General features: G+C 45.2%; 1 protein-coding gene across 2 annotated transcripts in view; it reads left to right on the top strand.

Moving 5' to 3' along the window:
- CNTN5 (contactin 5) overlaps positions 1-22,390 on the top strand; it is a 2,016,448-nt gene that overhangs the window by 837,899 nt on the left and 1,156,159 nt on the right. For both annotated transcript variants that reach the window (XM_077298468.1, XM_077298469.1), the window contains exon 4: positions 15,569-15,701. In XM_077298468.1, coding sequence (XP_077154583.1) covers positions 15,644-15,701 — 58 coding nt within the window. In that variant the 5' untranslated portion in view covers positions 15,569-15,643. The remainder of the gene's footprint in view (positions 1-15,568; positions 15,702-22,390) is intronic.

The following is a 22,390-nucleotide window of genomic DNA, read 5'->3' on the forward strand; positions in this document are numbered from 1 at the left end:
ATGGCTGTTCAAAGTATGTTTTCCATAAAACGCTGCATTATGAAAGAGTGCAACATACATGGCTACGATAATGCAGCGATTCAGGCAGCATGAATCAGACGACAGGTTGTTTTTAAATTGTCCCCTGAAGAGGATGTTAAAAAATCCAGGGGTGGACAAAACATTGGTGCAACCTGTGTGGTCACACCGGGGCCCACTATCACCTCCACAGCAGATGTAATTTGGCATTATGAGGAGCTACTGGACTGCGTAGGGCCCATATATTGTTCTAACACAGGGGCCCACTTCTGTCTGCATTCGCAAGTGAAGGGATCTTACAAAACTCTTTAATTGATGTATATAATTAATGTAGGACATTATGCTCATTTAGTAGCTGCCATAATACAGGTCATTGTAAATCAATAGGATCATTCGGTCTTGTTGTTGAGTGATGATATCTTGGACGTAAGGGGTACAAATGTGGTAATTCGTATTCCAATCCAATACCATTTAATAAAGCTGGCCAAATGCATCAGAAGGCTGTTGACCTAATGCTCATTGCATCTATCTCTCCTGACCTCACCACCATACATACTGTATGCACGCTCGGTACTGACAAGACTGATGTTTTCTGAAAGGAATGAGGAGAGTAAGCGCTGCCAAAATCTTCTGATGGCACCAACGGCTTAACTCCTGTGTAATAAAAAAACAGATGGACTGATCTTTATCTTCCTCAACATCAGGTGTTGGTAAGGGGTTGGTGGCTCCCATGTACATAAGATGGTCCTGCCAGGGGTTTCACTACAGGAGATGCAGAGATTGCAGTCGTACTTGGGACCTGGAGCCTAGGAGGAGACCCAAAGGTCCTTTTGGCTCATATAAGGAAACCAATACTATTAAAGATTCATGATAGTTAAGATTTCTGTGTGGGATTTTTAACTGGTGACCCCAAGTTTCAAGTTTATGCCATTGGGTCATCCTACAGTATCTTAACCTAGAGAATGTACTGCCTCCATATAATGCCATGCAGGTTCTGTTGGGTGCCTGTTTTTCTACTTTATATCAATGATTATAGGGGAGATTGCTGGTTGCTGGTATCCAAAAATATTTTTTGTCAGATTTTGCATCAACTTGGAGACTTACAAAAGTGTAATATTTTTCTGAAGACACAACTACTACTTCTGCCTTTGTCGATAGTCTGAGTTACAATAACATTGTGGATGCTGCTGGGAGACAGTAACTTGCTTCAGCTTCATATAGGGACTTGTTGTTCCTTCCTATTATTCATCTGTGTTTTGCAACAGAGGGCATGTTATTAGTGTAATTAGTTCCCGCTAGGAATCATGGGTGGTGCTCCAGCCTATTAAACCCCAGCAGTCAGTCTCTGGCTGCCAGTTATACGTTACATTTACTTGGATTCACTCATGCTACATTCCACAAACTCAGCCAATTTATTGCTTATATTTTGACTATCTGTATCTGACAGATTCTCAATTTTTTTCCTGACTTTGACCTCCTGGTTTTGTCTCAGCTTTCAGACTATTCCCTGCCAGCCCGCTCCACCGGGCAGCAGCCTTTCTGTGGACTGAACCCAAGGGGCCTACATAAGTCCAACTTCAAGAGTGAAAGGCAGGGTTCCCCTGGGACCTGCTAGAAAGAGGTCTTCACATCAGACCAAACTCCAGCAATTTAGGGAAAATGTCTACCTTGTAGGACCTTCTATTGGCAAAACAATGAATAATTCAGCACTATGTGAAAATAATTGAGGCTTTTGACATCGAGACCTGAAGCCGTCAGCTATACGGGCTGTCTCTTTAGAAGACTTTGGATGTTTTTCAATGTATTGTTAGCGTGATTCTGACCTTAGCACGTAAGACAGAGGTAGGACGGTTATCATATGTAATGAGCCTTTGAGTAGTCTTTACTAGGGTTGAGCGAAACGGATCGTTCATTTTCATAAGTCGCCGACTTTTGGCAAAGTCGGCGTCTCATGAAACCGAGCTGATCCCTGTGTGGGGTCTGCCATGCGGTACGCGACTTTCGCGCCAAAGTCGCGTTTCAATGACGCTAAAAGCGCCATTTCTCAGCCAATGAAGGTGGACGCAGAGTGTGGGCAGCGTGATGACATAGTTCTCAGTCCCCACCATCTTAGAGAAGGGCATTGCAGTGATTGGCTTGCTTTCTGCGGCGTCACAGGGGCTATAAAGGGGCGTTCCCGCCGACCGCCATCTTACTGCTGCTGATCTGAGCATAGGGCGAGGTTGCTGCAGCTTCTTCGGAAGCAGGGATAGTGATAGGCAGGGTACATAAAGCTACAAACCGCTTGTGCTGTAGCGATTTCCACTGTCCAACACCACCTTTTGATTGCAGGGACAGTGGAAGCTACATTTTTTTTTCCTCAGCGCTGTAGCTCATTGGGCTGCACTAGAAGGCTCCCTGACCCTGATAGCTGCGTTGCTGTGCCTGTGTGTACTGTTGTGAATTAGACTTTTTGGCTCCCTCTTGTGGTTACTAGTGATATGACTCTGGGATTGTCTTTCCTCAGTTTGGCACCCACCTGGGTCGTTAGTCCAGGGGTGTTGCTATATAAACTTCCTGGATCCTTAGTCCAGTGCCTGGCATCGTTGTAATCAGATCCTTTCTGTTTGCTCCTGTCTGCTGGTCCTGGTTCGTTCAAAATTAAGCTAAGTCCTGCTTCTTTGTTTTTTGGTTATTTGCTTTGCTCTTATTTTTGTCCAGCTTGTACTAAATGTGATTCCTGACTTTGCTGGAAGCTCTAGGGGGCTGGTGTTCTCCCCCCAGGCCGTTAGACGGTTCGGGGGTTCTTGAATATCCAGCGTGGATATTTTGATAGGGTTTTTGCTGACCATATAAGTCTTCTTACTATATTCTGCTATTAGCTAGTGGGCCTCTCTTTGCTAAATACCTAGCTCATTCTTACGTTTGTCTTTTCCTCTTACCTCACCGTTATTATTTGTTGGGGGCTTGTATCCAACTTTTGGGGTCTTTTCTCTGGAGGCAAGAAAGGTCTTTCTTTTCCCTTCTAGGGTTAGTTAGTTCTCCGGCTGGCGCGAGACGTCTAGAACCAACGTAGGCACGTTCCCCGGCTGCTGCTATTTGTGGTGCTAGGATTAGATATATGGTCAGCTCAGTTACCACTGCCCTATGAGCTGGTTTTTTGTGTTTGCAGACTTAGTAATTATTTCTGAGACCCTCTGCCATTGGGGTCATAACAGTGTACGCCGCTATGCAAACCAACTGCTTTTTTCAAAGCACAAATCCTGTTTTTCCTTCCTTTCTGCACAGCTATCTTGTGTGTTTGTTCACACTTTTGTGTGCAGCAGTCCTTTTTATAGCTGCCTGCCATACTTTTCTGAGATAACTGCAGGGAGATAAATATTGGCAAGTCTGCCTCCGTGCCATTGCTGTGTGTGGTATCTGTCTCTCATTGTGTGCCACCGAAAACACTGTGTAATACTTGGCCATTTTTTTTTTTTGCTAAATTCTCCCTTTTCCCCAAAAAAAATTAGTGGGAGATAAATATTGGCAAGTCTGCCTCCGTGCCATTGCTGTGTGTGGCATCTGTCTGTCATTGTGTGGCACCGAAAACACTGTGTAATACTTGGCCATTTTTTTTTGGGGGGGGGGTACATTCTCCCTTTTCCAAAAAAAAAATTAGTGGGAGATAAATATTGGCAAGTCTGCCTCCGTGCCATTGCTGTGTGTGGCATCTGTCTGTCATTGTGTGGCACCGAAAACACTGTGTAATACTTGGCCAGTTTTTTTTTTTTTTGGGGTACATTCTCCCTTTTCCCCAAAAAAAATTAGTGGGAGATAAATATTGGCAAGTCTGCCTCCGTGCCATTGCTGTGTGTGGTATCTGTCTCTCATTGTGTGCCACCGAAAACACTGTGTAATACTTGGCCATTTTTTTTTTTTTTGCTAAATTCTCCCTTTTCCCCAAAAAAAATTAGTGGGAGATAAATATTGGCAAGTCTGCCTCCGTGCCATTGCTGTGTGTGGCATCTGTCTGTCATTGTGTGCCACCGAAAACACTGTGTAATACTTGGCCATTTTTTTTTTTAGGGGGTACATTCTCCCTTTTCCCCAAAAAAATTAGTGGGAGATAAATATTGGCAAGTCTGCCTCCGTGCCATTGCTGTGTGTGGTATCTGTCTCTCATTGTGTGCCACCGAAAACACTGTGTAATACTTGGCCATTTTTTTTTTTTGCTAAATTCTCCCTTTTCCAAAAAAATATTAGTTAGTGGGAGATAAATATTGGCAAGTCTGCCTCCGTGCCATTGCTGTGTGTGGCATCTGTCTGTCATTGTGTGGCACCGAAAACACTGTGTAATACTTGGCCATTTTTTTTGGGGGGGGGGGTACATTCTCCCTTTTCCCCAAAAAAAATTAGTGGGAGATAAATATTGGCAAGTCTGCCTCCGTGCCATTGCTGTGTGTGGCATCTGTCTGTCATTGTGTGGCACCGAAAACACTGTGTAATACTTGGCCATTTTTTTTTTGGTGGGGGGGTACATTCTCCCTTTTCCCTAAAAAAAATTAGTGGGAGATAAATATTGGCAAGTCTGCTTCCGTGCCATTGCTGTGTGTGGTATCTGTCTCTCATTGTGTGCCACCGAAAACACTGTGTAATACTTGGCCATTTTTTTTTTTTTGCTAAATTCTCCCTTTTCCAAAAAAAAATTAGTTAGTGGGATATAAATATTGGCAAGTCCGCCTCCGTGCCATTGCTGTGTGTGGCATCTGTCTGTCATTGTGTGGCACCGAAAACACCGTGTAATACTTGGCCATTTTTTTTTGGGGGGGGGGTACATTCTCCCTTTTCCCCAAAAACAATTAGTGGGAGATAAATATTGGCAAGTCTGCCTCCGTGCCATTGCTCTGTGTGGCATCTGTCTGTCATTGTGTGGCACCAAAAACACTGTGTAATACTTGTCCATTTTTTTTTTTTTAGGGTAAATTCTCCCAGAAAAGAAAAAAAAATTGTGGGAGATTGGCATTTCTGATTGAGTGCTGGTCCTGTGTGTGCCATCTGTCTCAAATTATTGGAGCACAGAAAACCTAGTGTGTAACATTGGGCCTGATTTTCCTTTCAGTGTCAGGCACCTATAAAGGTATATATAAATCCTACAGAAGTTTGAGTTCACCTGATAAGTTGTTTTACAGTAACAAATAGCGTTACTTTGGTTACGTTTTGCAAACAATGAGAAAGTCTAGTGGAAGAGGTCGTGGCCGTGGGCGGTCATTGTCAGCTGGTAATGATGGTAGTGGTGGTGGAGCATCAGGTGGTCGTGGTAAAAGCAGTACAGCACCTAAGTCTCGAGTTGTTGAGCCAGGTTCGTTGTCTGGCTACACAAGGCCTCGAACGCTCTCTTTTCTGGGAGTAGGAAAAGCACTTTTGAAGCTGGAGCAGGAGGAACAAGTATTGGCTTTCATTGCTGACTCTGCCTCTAACTCTTTCGCCTCCTCCTCGGAAAGTGCCAAATGTCAGAGCAGTGCATCGTCAGTGGATGCTCCCGGTCAGGAACAAGTCGCTTCCTTGTGTCCTTCACTAAAAACAACAGTGAAGGATGCGTCAGTCGACACAACAGGTTACTCCATGGAGCTCTTTACACATACCATTCCTGGGTTACACAGTGAAACAGTTAACAGGCTATGCCCATTAGAAGTTGAATCGGACATGGAGTGCACAGATGCACAGCCACAGCCAGATTACTATGGTGTTCCTTTGACTCAGACCAGAACATTGCCCTCGCAGTGTACTGAGGCAGAATCAAAACCAGCGGAGACTATGGTGCTCCGTCACGAACGCAATACCACCGGCTTACACGGTGACACAGACGAAGTTGCACACAACATAGAAGAGGAGGTCATAGATGACCCAGTTGTGGACCCCGATTGGCAGCCATTGGGGGAACAGGGTGCAGGCGGCAGTAGTTCTGAAGCGGAGGAGGAGGAGCCGCAGAAGGCATCAACATCACAACAGGTTCCATCTACCGGGCCCATATCTGTCCAAAAACGCGTGACAAAACCTAAACCAGTTGGAGGACAGCGTGGCCATCCGGTTAAAGAAGCTCAGTCTGCAATGCCTGAAAAGGTATCCGATAGTAGAAAGAGTGCAGTCTGGCATTTTTTTAAACAACATCCAAATGATCAGCGCAAAGTCATCTGTCAAAAATGTTCAACTACCTTAAGCAGAGGTCAGAATCTTAAAAGTCTAAATACAAGTTGCATGCATAGACATTTATCCACCATGCATTTGCAAGCCTGGACTAACTACCAAACGTCCCTAAAGGTTGCAGCACCCTCGGCCAATGAAGCTAGTCAGCAACGCTACATCCCTTCCCTCCCTGTAAGCCGACCATTTCCCACACCACCTGTAGTATCTGTGCAGCTTTCGTCGCCAGGCCAAAGCAGTCAGGGAATCACCAGGTTAGTAGTAGGAAACACTGCATGTAGGGCACCGGCAAGAATACCATCTCCAACCCTCTCTCACTCACCCATGTCCACCGGCACCACCGCTAGTTCCACGATCTCCGGCTCTCCAGTCCAGCTCACCCTACATGAGACTCTTGTTAGGAAAAGGAAGTACTCATCCTCGCATCCGCGTACACAGGGTTTGAACGCCCACATTGCTAGACTAATCTCATTAGGGATGATGCCCTACCGGTTAGTTGAAAGCGAAGCTTTCAAAGCGCTGATGGACTACGCTGTACCACGCTACGAGCTACCCAGTCGGCACTTCTTTTCTAGAAAAGCCATCCCAGCCCTCCAACAGCATGTTAAAGACCGCATCGTCCATGCACTCAGGCAGTCTGTGACTACAAAGGTGCACCTGACAACAGATGCATGGACCAGTAGGCACGGCCAGGGATGCTACGTGTCCATCACGGCACACTGGGTGAATGTGGTGGATGCAGGCTCCACAGGGGACAGCAATATTGGTACAGTTCTGCCTAGCCCACGGTCAAGGAAAGAGTTGGCTGTAGGCGTTCGCCCCCCCTCCTCCTCTTCCTCCTCCTCCTGCAGAAGCGAGAGCTCATCCACAGACCGCAGTCGCACATCCACTCCATCCGCAGCTGCCACTGTTGCACACCAGGTGTGCCATTATGGGACAGCTAGTGGCAAGCGTCAGCAGGCTGTATTGGCAATGAAGTGTTTGGGCGACAACAGACACACCGCGGAAGTTCTGTCCGAGTTCTTGCAGAAAGAAACTCAGTCATGGCTGGGCACTGTACATCTTGAGGCAGGCAAGGTAGTGAGTGATAACGGAAGGAATTTCATGGCTGCCATAGCCCTTTCCCAACTGAAACACATTCCTTGCCTGGCTCACACCTTAAACCTGGTGGTGCAGTGCTTCCTGAAAAGTTATCCGGGGTTACCCGACCTGCTACTCAAAGTGCGCAGACTTTGCTCGCATATCCGCCGTTCACCTGTACACTCCAGCCGTATGCAGAACTATCAGCATTCTTTGAACCTTCCTCAGCATCGCCTAATCATCGACGTTGCAACAAGGTGGAACTCCACACTGCACATGCTTCAGAGAGTGTGCGAACAGAGGCGTGCTGTTATGTATTTGTGGGAGGATACACGGGCAGGCAGTAGGATGGCAGACATGGAGTTGTCAGGTGTGCAGTGGTCGAAGCTACAAGACCTGTGTCAAGTCCTTCAGTGTTTAGAGGAATGCACACGGCTGGTTAGTGCAGACAACGCAATAATAAGCATGAGCATCCCCCTAATGCGTCTGCTGATGCAAAGTTTGACGCACATAAAGAGCAGGCGTCTGCAGCCGAGGAAGAGGAAAGCCTTGATGACAGTCAGCCATTGTCTGGTCAGGGCCGTGTAGAGGACGCGGTGGCGGGCGAAGAGGAGGAGGAGGACGAGGAGGATGATGGGGATGAGTACTTTTTTACTGAGGAAGCTTCTCCTGGGCCAACAGAACTTAGTGGCGTTGCAAGGCCGGGTTCTGTTTTTGTAAGGGAGACAAGTGACGTAGATTTGCCTGTAACTGCCCCTCAAACCAGCACAACCGCAGATTTGCCAACTGGAACTTTGGCCCACATGGCGGATTATGCCTTACGTATCCTAAAAAAGGACCCACGCATTATTAAAATGATGAGCGATGACGATTACTGGTTGGCCTGCATCCTTGACCCTCGCTATAAAGGCAAATTGCAAAATATTATGCCACATGAGAACCTCGAACAAATATTAGCAACCAAACAAGCTACTCTTGTAGACCATTTGATTCAGGCATTCCCAGCACACAGCGCCGGTGATGGTTCTCACACGAGCTGCAGGCGGCTACAGGGCAGAGGTGTTAGAGTTGCACAGATCAGAAGTGGCGTTGGACAGAGGGGTTTTCTGACCAGGTTGTGGAGTGATTTCGCAATGACCGCAGACAGGACAGGTACTGCAGCATCTATTCAAAGTGACAGGAGACAACATTTGTCCAGTATGGTTACTAACTATTTTTCAGCCCTTATTGATGTTCTCCCTCAACCGTCATTCCCATTTGGGCATCCAAATTAGACACCTGGCCTGAATTGGCAGAATATGCGTTGCAGGAGCTTGCTTGCCCAGCAGCTAGTGTGCTATCAGAAAGAGTATTCAGTGCTGCTGGTTCAATATTAACCGAAAAAAGGACTCATCTGGCTACCCAAAATGTGGATGATCTCACCTTCATTAAAATGAACCACTCCTGGATTTCAAATTATTTTGCCCCACCTTTCCCGGCTGACACCTAGCTTTCCTATAAAAAGGTCTTGCTTGTGGACTGGTCTTACTGAGTGTTCAAATCTCTTAATTTGCAGCAGCTGTTTGACCAGCATACGACATGTTTACACCTCCCCCAATGGGAAAACTCCCCCCACGGGGCCGTTGTCTCACTCTCGACACTTGGCGCAAGCACCCGTTAGTTACAGTGCTGTTTGTCAGAAGAGGTGGGTGTGCTCGCTTTTGGTCGACGGCACTGCCACTGGGTCCCTCATAGTACAATGTAGTGTCTCTGGCGGTGGTGGTGCGCACCCAACGTCAGACACACCGTTGTAACATGAGGGGCCCTGGGGCGGTACCGCCGGCCACAAGAGAGTCCCCCAGCTGAAACTATGCTCTACCACGTGCCAAATTATCTCGTGCAGCTCCACCAATGTTTAGTCTATGCGCTGACATCATTCAATGCCTGGCACTGACAATCAATACCAATTTGTTGACATCTATGATGATAGTTACAGTAGTCTGGGTCAGTGTCCTATATTGACACCAGTAAATACTAATTTACTGCCAAATTACTTTGTCATAAACTCTGCACATGAGCCCACCCCTGTACCTAAGCATGCCACCCTTTTTTTTATTTATAGTCGTTTTGCGAGACATTAACATGTATTTATTTTTTGGGAGTACTAACTGTGTCAGACACTTCTTGCAATACTCCTCCACTGACCACAATGCTGCCTGCCTGTGTATCCATGTAACCGATTTAAAACTGCCATGCCTGCCTATTGTTTGTTATTTTAGGCCTTTGATAGCCTGTCTGCGGCCCCTACCTTGCAATACTCCTCCACTGACCACAATGCTGCCTGCCTGTGTATCCATGTAACCAATTTAAAATTGCCATGCCTGCCTATTGTTTGTTATTTTAGGCCTTTGATAGCCTGTCTGCGGCCCCTACCTGCAATACTCCTCCACTGACCACAATGCTGCCTGGAGGGCCTGCCTGTGTATCCATGTAACCGATTTAAAACTGCCATGCCTGCCTATTGTTTGTTATTTTAGGCCTTTGATAGCCTGTCTGCGGCCCCTACCTGCAATACTCCTCCACTGACCACAATGCTGCCTGGAGTGCCTGCCTGTGTATCCATGTAACCGATTTAAAACTGCCATGCCTGCCTATTGTTTGTTATTTTAGGCCTTTGATAGCCTGTCTGCGGCCCCTACCTGCAATACTCCTCCACTGACCACAATGCTGCCTGGAGGGCCTGCCTGTGTATCCATGTAACCGATTTAAAACTGCCATGCCTGCCTATTGTTTGTTATTTTAGGCCTTTGATAGCCTGTCTGCGGCCCCTACCTGCAATACTCCTCCACTGACCACAATGCTGCCTGCCTGTGTATCCATGTAACCGATTTTAAACTGCCATGCCTGCCTATTGTTTGTTATTTTAGGCCTTTGATAGCCTGTCTGCGGCCCCTACCTGCAATACTCCTCCACTGACCACAATGCTGCCTGCCTGTGTATCCATGTAACCGGTTTAAAACTGCCATGCCTGCCTATTGTTTGTTATTTTAGGCCTTAGATAGCCTGTCTGCGGCCCCAACCTGCAATACTCCTTTACTGACCACAATGCTGCCTGGAGTGCCTGCCTGTGTATCCATGTAACCGATTTTAAACTGCCATGCCTGCCTATTGTTTGTTATTTTAGGCCTTTGATAGCCTGTCTGCGGCCCCTACTTGCAATACTCCTCCACTGACCACAATGCTGCCTGGAGTGCCTGCCTGTGTATCCATGTAACCGATTTAAAACTGCCATGCCTGCCTATTGTTTGTTATTTTAGGCCTTTGATAGCCTGTCTGCGGCCCCTACCTGCAATACTCCTCCACTGACCACAATGCTGCCTGGAGTGCCTGCCTGTGTATCCATGTAACCGATTTTAAACTGCCATGCCTGCCTATTGTTTGTTATTTTAGGCCTTTGATAGCCTGTCTGCGGCCCCTACTTTCAATACTCTTCCACTGACCACAATGCTGCCTGGAGTGCCTGCCTGTGTATCCATGTAACCGATTTTAAACTGCCATGCCTGCCTATTGTTTGTTATTTTAGGCCTTTGATAGCCTGTCTGCGGCCCCTACCTGCAATACTCCTCCACTGACCACAATGCTGCCTGCCTGTGTATCCATGTAACCGATTTAAAACTGCCATGCCTGCCTATTGTTTGTTATTTTAGGCCTTTGATAGCCTGTCTGCGGCTCCTAACTGCAATACTCCTCCACTGACCACAATGCTGCCTGGAGTGCCTGCCTGGGTATCCATGTAACCGATTTTAAACTGCCATGCCTGCTTATTGTTTGTTATTTTAGGCCTTTGATAGCCTGTCTGCGGCCCCTACTTTCAATACTCCTCCACTGACCACAATGCTGCCTGGAGTGCCTGCCTGTGTATCCATGTAACCGATTTAAAACTGCCATGCCTGCCTATTGTTTTTTATTTTAGGCCTTTGATAGCCTGTCTGCGGCCCCTACCTGCAATACTCCTCCACTGATCACAATGCTGCCTGGAGTGCCTGCCTGTGTATCCATGTAACCGATTTAAAACTGCCATGCCTGCCTATTGTTTGTTATTTTAGGCCTTTGATAGCCTGTCTGCGGCCCCTACTTGCAATACTCCTCCACTGACCACAATGCTGCCTGGAGTGCCTGCCTGTGTATCCATGTAACCGATTTAAAACTGCCATGCCTGCCTATTGTTTGTTATTTTAGGCCTTTGATAGCCTGTCTGCGGCCCCTACTTGCAATACTCCTCCACTGACCACAATGCTGCCTGGAGTGCCTGCCTGTGTATCCATGTAACCGATTTTAAACTGCCATGCCTGCTTATTGTTTGTTATTTTAGGCCTTTGATAGCCTGTCTGCGGCCCCTACTTTCAATACTCCTCCACTGACCACAATGCTGCCTGGAGTGCCTGCCTGTGTATCCATGTAACCGATTTAAAACTGCCATGCCTGCCTATTGTTTGTTATTTTAGGCCTTTGATAGCCTGTCTGCGGCCCCTACCTGCAATACTCCTCCACTGACCACAATGCTGCCTGGAGTGCCTGCCTGTGTATCCATGTAACCGATTTAAAACTGCCATGCCTGCCTATTGTTTGTTATTTTAGGCCTTTGATAGCCTGTCTGTGGCCCCTACCTGCAATACTCCTCCACTGACCACAATGCTGCCTGGAGTGCCTGCCTGTGTATCCATGTAACCGATTTTAAACTGCCATGCCTGCCTATTGTTTGTTATTTTAGGCCTTTGATAGCCTGTCTGCGGCCCCTACTTGCAATACTCCTCCACTGACCACAATGCTGCCTGGAGTGCCTGCCTGTGTATCCATGTAACCGATTTAAAACTGCCATGCCTGCCTATTGTTTGTTATTTTAGGCCTTTGATAGCCTGTCTGCGGCCCCTACCTGCAATACTCCTCCACTGATCACAATGCTGCCTGGAGTGCCTGCCTGTGTATCCATGTAACCGATTTAAAACTGCCATGCCTGCCTATTGTTTGTTATTTTAGGCCTTTGATAGCCTGTCTGCGGCCCCTACTTGCAATACTCCTCCACTGACCACAATGCTGCCTGGAGTGCCTGCCTGTGTATCCATGTAACCGATTTAAAACTGCCATGCCTGCCTATTGTTTGTTATTTTAGGCCTTTGATAGCCTGTCTGCGGCCCCTACGTGCAATACTCCTCCACTGACCACAATGCTGCCTGGAGTGCCTGCCTGTGTATCCATGTAACCGATTTTAAACTGCCATGCCTGCCTATTGTTTGTTATTTTAGGCCTTTGATAGCCTGTCTGCGGCCCCTACTTGCAATACTCTTCCACTGACCACAATGCTGCCTGGAGTGCCTGCCTGTGAATCCATGTAACCGATTTTAAACTGCCATGCCTGCCTATTGTTTGTTATTTTAGGCCTTTGATAGCCTGTCTGCGGCCCCTACTTGCAATACTCCTCCACTGGCCACAATGCTGCCTGGAGTGCCTGCCTGTGTATCCATGTAACCGATTTAAAACTGCCATGCCTGCCTATTGTTTGTTATTTTAGGCCTTTGATAGCCTGTCTGCGACCCCTACCTGCAATACTCCTCCACTGATCACAATGCTGCCTGGAGTGCCTGCCTGTGTATCCATGTAACCGATTTTAAACTGCCATGCCTGCCTATTGTTTGTTATTTTAGGCCTTTGATAGCCTGTCTGCGGCCCCTACTTGCAATACTCCTCCACTGACCACAATGCTGCCTGGAGTGCCTGCCTGTGTATCCATGTAACCGATTTAAAACTGCCATGCCTGCCTATTGTTTGTTATTTTAGGCCTTTGTTAGCCTGTCTGCGGCCCCTACTTGCAATACTCCTCCACTGACCACACCAATGCTGCCCGTGTACCCCTGGAACCTATTTAAAAGTTCATAGAGCCTAGTTATATATTTTATTTACTATTAATAAGGCCATGATGTACTACGCTGTACCAGGCTACAAGCTAACCAGTCAACACTTCTTTTGCGAGAAAAGCCATCCCAACCCTCCACCAGCATGTAAAAGACCGCATTGTCCATGCACTCTGGCAACCTGTGAGTACAAAGGTGCACCTGACAACAGACGCATGGACCTGTAGGCATGGCCACGGAAGATTATGTGTCCATTAAGGCGCAATGGGTTAATGTGGTGGATGCATGGTCCACAGGGGACAGCCTACTAAGTCTGTCTGCAGTCCCTAATTCAAATTGTCCTCCACTGTCTAAATCGGAGCTTCCACCTTCTGGCTTTCGGCCTATAGTATCAGAAATTAAACTGCATTTGGCCTTCAACTTTGGTTACGGCCTACTAACGGTGTCTGCCCCTCCCTGGTGTTTGCCCTCAACTGAATAAAGCTGAGCTTCCACCTTCTGGCTTTTGGCCTATAGTATCAGATATTAAACTGCATTTGGCCTTCAACTTTGGTTACGGCCTACTAACGGTGTCTGCCCCTCCCTGGTGTTTGCCCTCAACTGAATAAAGCTGAGCTTCCACCTTCTGGCTTTCGGCCTATAGTATCAGATATTAAACTGCATTTGGCCTTCAACTTTGGTTAGGGCCTACTAAAGGTGTCTGACCCTGCCTGGTGTTTGTCCTCAACTGAATAAAGCTGAGCTTCAACCTTCTGGCTCTCATTAAGTGCTGTGTTTTTAAAAATTGGTGGTTAGGGCCTACTAACGGTGTCTGCCCCTCCCTGGTGTTTGCCCTCAACTGAATAAAGCTGAGCTTCCACCTTCTGGCTTTCGGCCTATAGTATCAGATATTAAACTGCATTTGGCCTTCAACTTTGGTTACGGCCTACTAACGGTGTCTGCCCCTCCCTGGTGTTTGTCCTCAACTGAATAAAGCTGAGCTTCAACCTTCTGGCTCTCATTAAGTGCTGTGTTTTTAAAAATTGGTGGTTAGGGCCTACTAACAGTGTCTGCCCCTCCCTGGTGTTTGCTTTCAACTAAATAAAGCTGAGCTTCAGTCTTAGGCTTTTGGCCTAAAGTATCAGATATTAAACTGCATTTGGCCTATTAGTGTGTTTGGGCCCTTAAAACAGTGTCTGCTGCTCCTGGGTTTGCTACTCCACTGAACAAAGCAATGCCGCCTGTTTAGTCCTGTTACCAATTTTGAACTGCATGTAGCCTACTTTATTCTTTGGCCCTATATCTGTTTCCTCCTCATCCTGCCCATTGCCCAGCCACTGCTAGATGAGTCTGCTGGTACATTGACCTAGACCACTACATTCCCCTTGCACTCTACACAGCCAGAATCTGACCCTGCTGAAAGTAAGGTTCCCCTTCCCGCATGTTATACCACGTTACACAGGGACAAAGAGGAAGGTGCAGATGAAAGTGCAGGTTCCTTCATCAGGTGGGAGGGGCATACTCGTTGGCGACGTCACTGGCACAGGGCCCCTCAGAGTACGCAAAAGTGTCGCTGCTGGTGGGAGGCGCCCCCGCCGTGCAAACACACCGCCGTACTTTGAGGGGCCCTGTGCCAGTGCCAATGCGAACGAGTGGGCCTCCCTGCTTGCTCAGGATCACAGCACTTGCAAAGTTGAAATACTTACCTCTCACTGCTGCACCGCCGAGACATAGTCCACGTTTCCTGTGCCCACTAAAACCTTGAACCAGCCCTACCCCCCACAACTTTTGCCAAATGACCCCCAATTTCCAATGCCCAACTATTATTATAAAGTTAATTAACATTGACAAGCTTCAGAAACAAGAATGGATGTTTTTGGCATTAAAATGGGCACTGTAGGTGTTTTCCTGGCCTCTACTCACTGCCGACTATGCTTCCCCATTGACTTGCATTGGGTTTCGTGTTTCGGTCAATCCCCGACTTTTAGCGATAATCGGCCGACTGCACTCGACTCGACTCGACTCTGGACAAAGTCGGGTTTCACAAAACCCGACTCGATCTTTAAAAAATGAAAGTCGCTCAACCCTAGTCTTTACTATGTGACTGATAATGTTGTAAGCTTCAGAAAATCAAAGTGAGGCCGCGAGCCTCGCCCTCTCACATCGTTCCGGCAGAGAGATCGCCCTCTATTAATATTGCTTTCAACTCTTCGCAGGTAATAGTTCCAATGTTTTTTTTTTCCTGGTCTTTAATCACTTCTCTTATTTCCAAGTGTCAGTTCGCATTTTGCATTGAGCGCTTATGGTATCAGACGTTTAATTGCTTTAGGGCCTTGCTCCGTCCTTTGATTTGCCTATCGTATTATTGCCAGATGTGCGTCTTCTCTTTTTTTTCTTTTTCCTCCCTCTTTCTAACTGAGACCTGTCTTGTGTCTTAACAGGCTGAGCTTTAATGAAGGAACGTCAAAACTGCTAACAGTCACACAAACAGGGACTCCAGACCCTAGTGACCAAGGATGGAGTCGCCATGGAAACTATATCTGCTGCTGTCAGTCATTGCAGGGTGTCTTTCAGGTAAACGCAAGGGCTGTAAACTTTCTTTTAAAGTGATGAATAAAATATAATGTTTCACTTATAGTTTTTGAAGAAGATTGGAATAAAATGGTTTAATATTTTTAACAAATGGTTGTACAGAATTAAAGAGCAATCATCATTTTACTTTATTATATAAATATTAGAATATTAGAAAACTATTCAATATATGTTATATGGAAAATCTGCTTCATCCTCCTCCTGGAATGATTTTTTTCTGTCTCAAAATTCCCAATTCACGGGTAAAATCTGCATTCAGTGAAGACAGATTATTACATTACTGAGATAGGAGACGGCAGTTGGAGTTCAGAGCATTCTATGGAGGAGGAGAAGCTAGTGCAATACACAGACCTAGATGGGAAAGGAGGAGGGAGGGGCTAGTGGAATACATAGACAGAGCGGAAAAGAGGAGGGAGGAGCTAGTGGAAAAGATAGACAGTGGAAAGGAGGAGGGAGGAGCTAGTGCAATACACAAATAAAGTGCAGAAAGGAGGAGGGAGGAGCTAGTGGAAAACACAGACACAGAGTGGAAAAGAGGAGGGAGGATCTAGTGCAATACACAGATAAAGTGCAGAAAAGAGGAGAGAGGAGCTAGTGGAAAAGGCAGACATAGAGGGGAAAGGAGGAGGGATGAGCTAGTGGAATACACAGACATAGAGGGGAAAGAAGGAGAGAGGAGCTAATGGAAAAGGCAGACATAGAGGGGAGAGGAGGAGGGATGAGCTAATGGAATACACAGACAAAGGTAGGAAAGGAGTAGGGAGGAGCTCGTGGAATACACTGACATTCCCCTGCAAGTTCTCCTGAAATGACAGTTACCCTTTAAGGAAACGTGGCTTATTTTGCCCAGTGACAGTGCCACATATGCCCTTGGATATTGTCTGGCGTCGCAGTTTAGAAATCTGCACTACTACAAACAGACTGTGGAAAAGGGTGGCACTGGTTTTGAGCCCTTTTGCTAATTTTGTATAATCTCTTCAAATAATATACATTTATAGAGCACACATAACTATATTTTCCTTACTGTTTGCTTCATTTTATCTATCATTGTGCAAACAGAGACCCTAATCCATCCAGGCTATGAAATAGTCAGCCAGGCTCATTCGTGCTAGAAAACATTACTGCATGTTTGTAGATGAGCTGGCAGGTAATATCGGACCCTCTGGCATAACATGCAATTGGCTGTAAAAGCACTTTATAGATGGAGTGTATTTTTATTATAACCTTAAAGGGGTTGTTCACCTTTGTGGACAATTTTATTCTTACTTAAAAGCATGCAATATAATTTTTGCCTTTGGGTTTCAGTAAACATTTTGCACCGTTTTCCTCCTATAGCCTCTGTATTACATTGTCCATTGCTGCCTGCAGAAAGAGTTAATGAGTTCAGACACATTATTATTATTTTATCAGATGCGTTGGGGACATAACTTTGTGGCACTCACTGTTACATAGGTATGACAGGTTCTCCTTCTGCTCTTCTTTGTGCCCCCTTCCTCATAGACTGCACAGTTCTCCAGTCCATACAATGGCCGCTGGCGGAGGAGCATGTGACCAGACTTGTCCATCAGTCTCCTCCAATAGAAAACCTCATATGAGAAAACTATTTTTCTATTGGAGGAGACTGCCGGACAGGTCTGGTCATGTGCTCCTCTGCCGGCAGCCATTGTATAGACTGGACAGCTAGGAAAGCTGCATTAACAAGAGCAGGAGGAGAACCTGTCATACCTATATAATAGTAAGTGCCACTGTCTATCGCTGGTTGTAGAGTGACTTCAATGGAAATCGATCAGTTATCTCGCTGGGACGGTCTAACAGGTCATTTGCGACTCTTATATCTGTCCTTTTCTGAGTTCCCCTCATTTATGACCACATCAAAGTTGAAAGTGCAGGAAAACAAAGAGCCTGTAAAAGCCAAATGGTGCAAAATCTTTAATAAAACCCATTTGCAAAAATTATTTTTAGCCCCAAATATATTCATTTAAGTAAAAAAAAAATGTCCCCCCCAAGGTTAGACAATCCCTTTAATTAGCATCTTTTATTTAGATGTTTCAAGTAAACGGCTTTTGAATAATGATAATTGTTATATCTGTTAATCATAATGATAGCTGTAATTAAAATGTATTTGGATGGCGGATAACAAAGAAATATAGTTTGCATTGTACTTAGGAACAGTGTCTCTTTAAGTTGGATTTTATTGAGTGTTGGAGGGGTTAATCCTTCGCTGGGCTATGCCTGTCTTGTACCTGTAAGCACAGAAGAAACTGCATTGATTCTGACAAGTGCGATGTTATCAGCACCTAATGGGATATGATGCAGCATTAATTAATGGAACAGAGGAGAATCGGGCTTTGCGCGCCACCTTACACCTATGGAAATGAGATATTACTGCCCGATTCTAGTTGACATCGTCTGTGATGAATATTCTATATGTTACACTTCGAGAAGATTTTCCAGTAATTAACATCTCTCAACCTTGCATTCTGGGATATGAAGGCGCCCGGCATTGATCCAGCAGGTTTTGATCACTGATTCAGACTGCAGATACAGTGTTTGTCTACTTTTACATACATTTGACTTTTATATCGAGCAGAAAGCTTTGATATTTCTCTTATCTGTAGATTTCCTCCTGGTAATGCGGCTCTTCGGATTTAGTTTTTTTCTTTTGAGAAGTGATCTTTAACCTGATACTCCACAACTCATTCAAAACTACAACTCTCACCATGCTGTGCCAGCCAATCACAGAGGGATTAAGGGGCAGATAAAATAGCTTTATATAGTATTATATATATATATAACTTAAAGGATATAAACGCCTTTAGGGTTTATTTTATTCTTGCCTAAACATATCTGTTTTGAAACTGAGTTTCATTGAAAATTATGGATCGTTTTGGTGGATGTAGAATGAGTTAGCTGAGAAGTTGTCAGTGAGCTCATTTTAGACATTTGTGACTCCTTTAGTTGTCTTTCTGATCTCCCCCCAAAGCTTATTTATGACCACATTGAAGTTCAGATCAACTTTCATGTCATCTGTGGTCATAAATTAGCTGAGAGCAGCTAAGAAAAAGATAAAAGTGTCATTAACTCTCCCATCAGAATGCGCTCATTGACTTAAAGGGAATCCGTCAGCAGCATCAACCCTCATAAGCCATCTATATGGAAATGCAGGTCAATAAAAGTTGAATAAAATGATACTTTAATATCTGCCATCTGATGTCTCATTCCAGAGAAATGTAAGTTTTTCTTAATATGTAAATGAGTTTTTAAGATCTACGGGTCCGGACATAGATCTTCCCAAGAATTCGTAAACCAGGGCTTATTTTAAAGGAAAGGGGAAATTACCAGTGTGAGACATGTAGATCAATAGAGCAGACTGTCAGTCATTACATGTCACACACTGGTAACACCCCCTTTCCTTTACAATAATCTCTGGAGGCAGATTCTCAGGAAGACCTATGTCCGGCCCATAGATCTTAACAGCTCATTTACATATTAAAAAAAGTGGATTTCTCGGGAATAAAACATCGGATCGCAGATATCACGGTATCATTTTATTCCGCTTCCTATGATCTACATGCCAATATAGATGGCTTAGGAGGATTGATCCTACTGACATATTCCCTTTAAACTCTGTTATCTCTTTCTGAAGCCAACAATAGATAGTGCATCCAAGCCTACGAAAAGAAAATGGTGCTCAATTTTTAATTAAACCAAATTGTAAAAACAATTTTTATGCCACAAAAAGCATATTTAAATAATAAAAATAGCAGTAAAAGTTGTCAATGTCAATAGTAAAATTGTATTGGCCCCAATAACCCCATCCACTGGGTGCTACTCCGGTCTCGTGTTTTTGTTGCTTCATTTCCAGTGGACTATGTTTTCGGTGATGGTACATGACCAGAGCTGTGTATAAAGGGGGCTGACTGACTGCTCATCTCAATAGCTAAGGCATCCCCCTTCTCTGCCAACACATCGGCTCCTGCGGAGAAGTGGACTGGCTTAGTTATTGACATGATTTGTGATTTATGCAACAATAAATCTATTATAACTTTTACATCAATTATAATAGTTAATGTGTGATTCTTTTATTAGTATAATTCCTTATATTTCCACCGTGGTTGTGCAATAGAAGCTGCTGAAGATCCCCATGAGGATTGGCCCAGCTGACATTCCATAGGGCTAATGTTCTGTTTTACAAGGAGAAAAAAAACATAAAAACATAAAAACTAACACCATGCTACTTTTTTTTTACAAAACGGTTTTTTTTTTCTGTTAGCAGCACTAAAAGCATCAGTTCTCATGCATGGGATGCACATGTGGAGGCTACACAGTAAATAGAACAAGGGGAGAGGAGGGGGATGCAGCTGCACATAGTTTAGTTGCAGGGTCTCTACTTTGGTGTGTCTATGGGAATAAAGGGGGAAGATGAAAGGGAAAGCGCTGGTGGCGGATAATTATTGGCTTCGAATGAACAGCAAACCCTTATATCAAACCTGGAAGAGCCAAGACACCTGGCAAGCATGGAGAGAGAAGAAGGCTTTCCTTGACTTTTTTTGGCATTCTTAATATCTGACCCTTTTCTTTCCTACTGCTCTTATGATTGCCATCTGCCTTTAATAAGATGATCAAATTTGTTGTCTAAGGCCACCTGTTGTGATTTTGCTTTTTGCTCCCTCTAGTGGTCATTAGTGATTTGACTCTGGAGCTTCTGTCTTTTCCTATATCCTCACCTGGGCCGTTAGTTCAGGGGCGTTGCTATATAAGCTCCCTGGACCTTCAGTTCAATGCCTGGCATCGTTGAAATCAGAGCTAATCTGTTGTGCTCTTGTCCTATGATCCTGGTTCCTGTATTTCAAGCTAAGTCTTCTTCTTTGCTTTTTGCTTTTGTTTTGTTTGGTATTTTTGTCCAGCTTGTTCCTATCTGTATCCTGACCTTTGCTGGAAGCTCTAGGGGGCTGGTGTTCTCCCCCCGGACCGTTAGACGGTTCGGGGGTTCTTGAATCTCCAGCGTGGATTTTTATAGGGTTTTTGTTGACCAGATAAGTTATCTTGCTATATTCTGCTATTAGTAAGCTGGCCTCTCTTTGCTGAACCTGGTTCATTTCTGTGTTTGTCATTTCCTCTTACCTCACCGTTATTATTTGTGGGGGGCTTGTATCTTGCTTTGGGGTCCCTTTCTCTGGAGGCAAGAGAGGTCTTTGTTTTCTTCTCCTAGGGGTAGTTAGATTCTCCGGCTGGCGCGAGTCATCTAGCGATCCGTAGGCATGATCCCCGGCTACTTCTAGTGTTGGCGTTAGGAGTAGCTATTTGGTCAACCCAGTTACCACAGCCCTATGAGCTGGATTTTTGAATCTCGCAGACTTACACGTTCCTCTGAGACCCTGTCCACTGGGGTCATAACAGTATGCCAGGCCAGTATTAAATGTTTATTGCATTGCAGAAGTGGGATTATAAGAAAGAAAATTTTGAGGTTTTTTTTTCCCTCTCTCATTTTTTTTTTTTTTTTTTTTTTTTTCCCCTTTACCTCAGAGTGGCTTAAAGCTTGCTGCAGACATGAATGTCCAGACCTTGATTACAAGTGTGGACCAGCTTGCCGCTCGTGTGCAGGGTATACAAGATTATGTTACCAGAAATCCTAGGTCTGAACCCAAGATTCCGATTCCTGAACTGTTTTCAGGAGACCGATTTAAGTTTAGGAATTTCAGGAATAATTGTAAATTGTTTTTGTCCCTGAAACCTTGTTCGTCTGGAGACTCTGCTCAACAAGTAAAAATTGTTATTTCATTCTTACGGGGTGACCCTCAAGATTGGGTTTTTTCGTTGGCGCCAGGAGATCCGGCATTGGCTGATATTGATGCGTTTTTTCTGGCGCTCGGTTTACTTTATGAGGAACCTAATCTTGAGATTCAGGCAGAGAAAGCCTTGCTGGCTATGTCTCAGGGCCAGGACGAGGCTGAGGTGTATTGCCAAAAATTTCGGAAATGGTCCGTGCTGACACATTGGAACGAGTGTGCACTGGCCGCTAATTTTAGAAATGGCCTTTCTGAGGCCATTAAGAATGTTATGGTGGGTTTTCCCATTCCCACAGGTCTGAATGATACCATGTCCCTGGCTATTCAAATTGACCGGCGGTTGCGGGAGCGCAAAACCGCAAATTCCCTCATGTTGTTGTCTGAACAGACACCTGATGTGATACAATGTGATAGAAAAACCGCAAATTCCCTCATGGTGTTGTCTGAACGGACACCTGATTTGATGCAATGTGATAGAATCCTGACTAGAAATGAGAGGAAAATTCATAGACGCCGGAATGGCTTGTGCTACTACTGTGGTGATTCTACACATGTTATCTCAGCATGCTCTAAACGTATATCTAAGGTTGTTAGTCCTGTCACCGTTGGTAATTTGCATCCTAAGTTTATTCTGTCTGTAACTTTGATTTGCTCACTGTCATCTTATCCTGTCATGGCGTTTGTAGATTCAGGTGCTGCCCTGAGTCTTATGGATCTCTCATTTGCTAAGCGCTGTGGTTTTATTCTTGAACCATTAGAAAATCCTATCCCTCTTAGGGGTATTGATGCTACGCCATTAGCAGAAAATAAACCGCAGTATTGGACACAGGTTACCATGTGCATGACTCCTGAACACCGCGAGGTGATACGTTTTCTCGTTCT

Source organism: Ranitomeya variabilis, chromosome 3 (genome assembly GCF_051348905.1).
Source record: "Ranitomeya variabilis isolate aRanVar5 chromosome 3, aRanVar5.hap1, whole genome shotgun sequence".
NCBI classification, from domain to species: Eukaryota; Metazoa; Chordata; class Amphibia; order Anura; family Dendrobatidae; genus Ranitomeya; species Ranitomeya variabilis.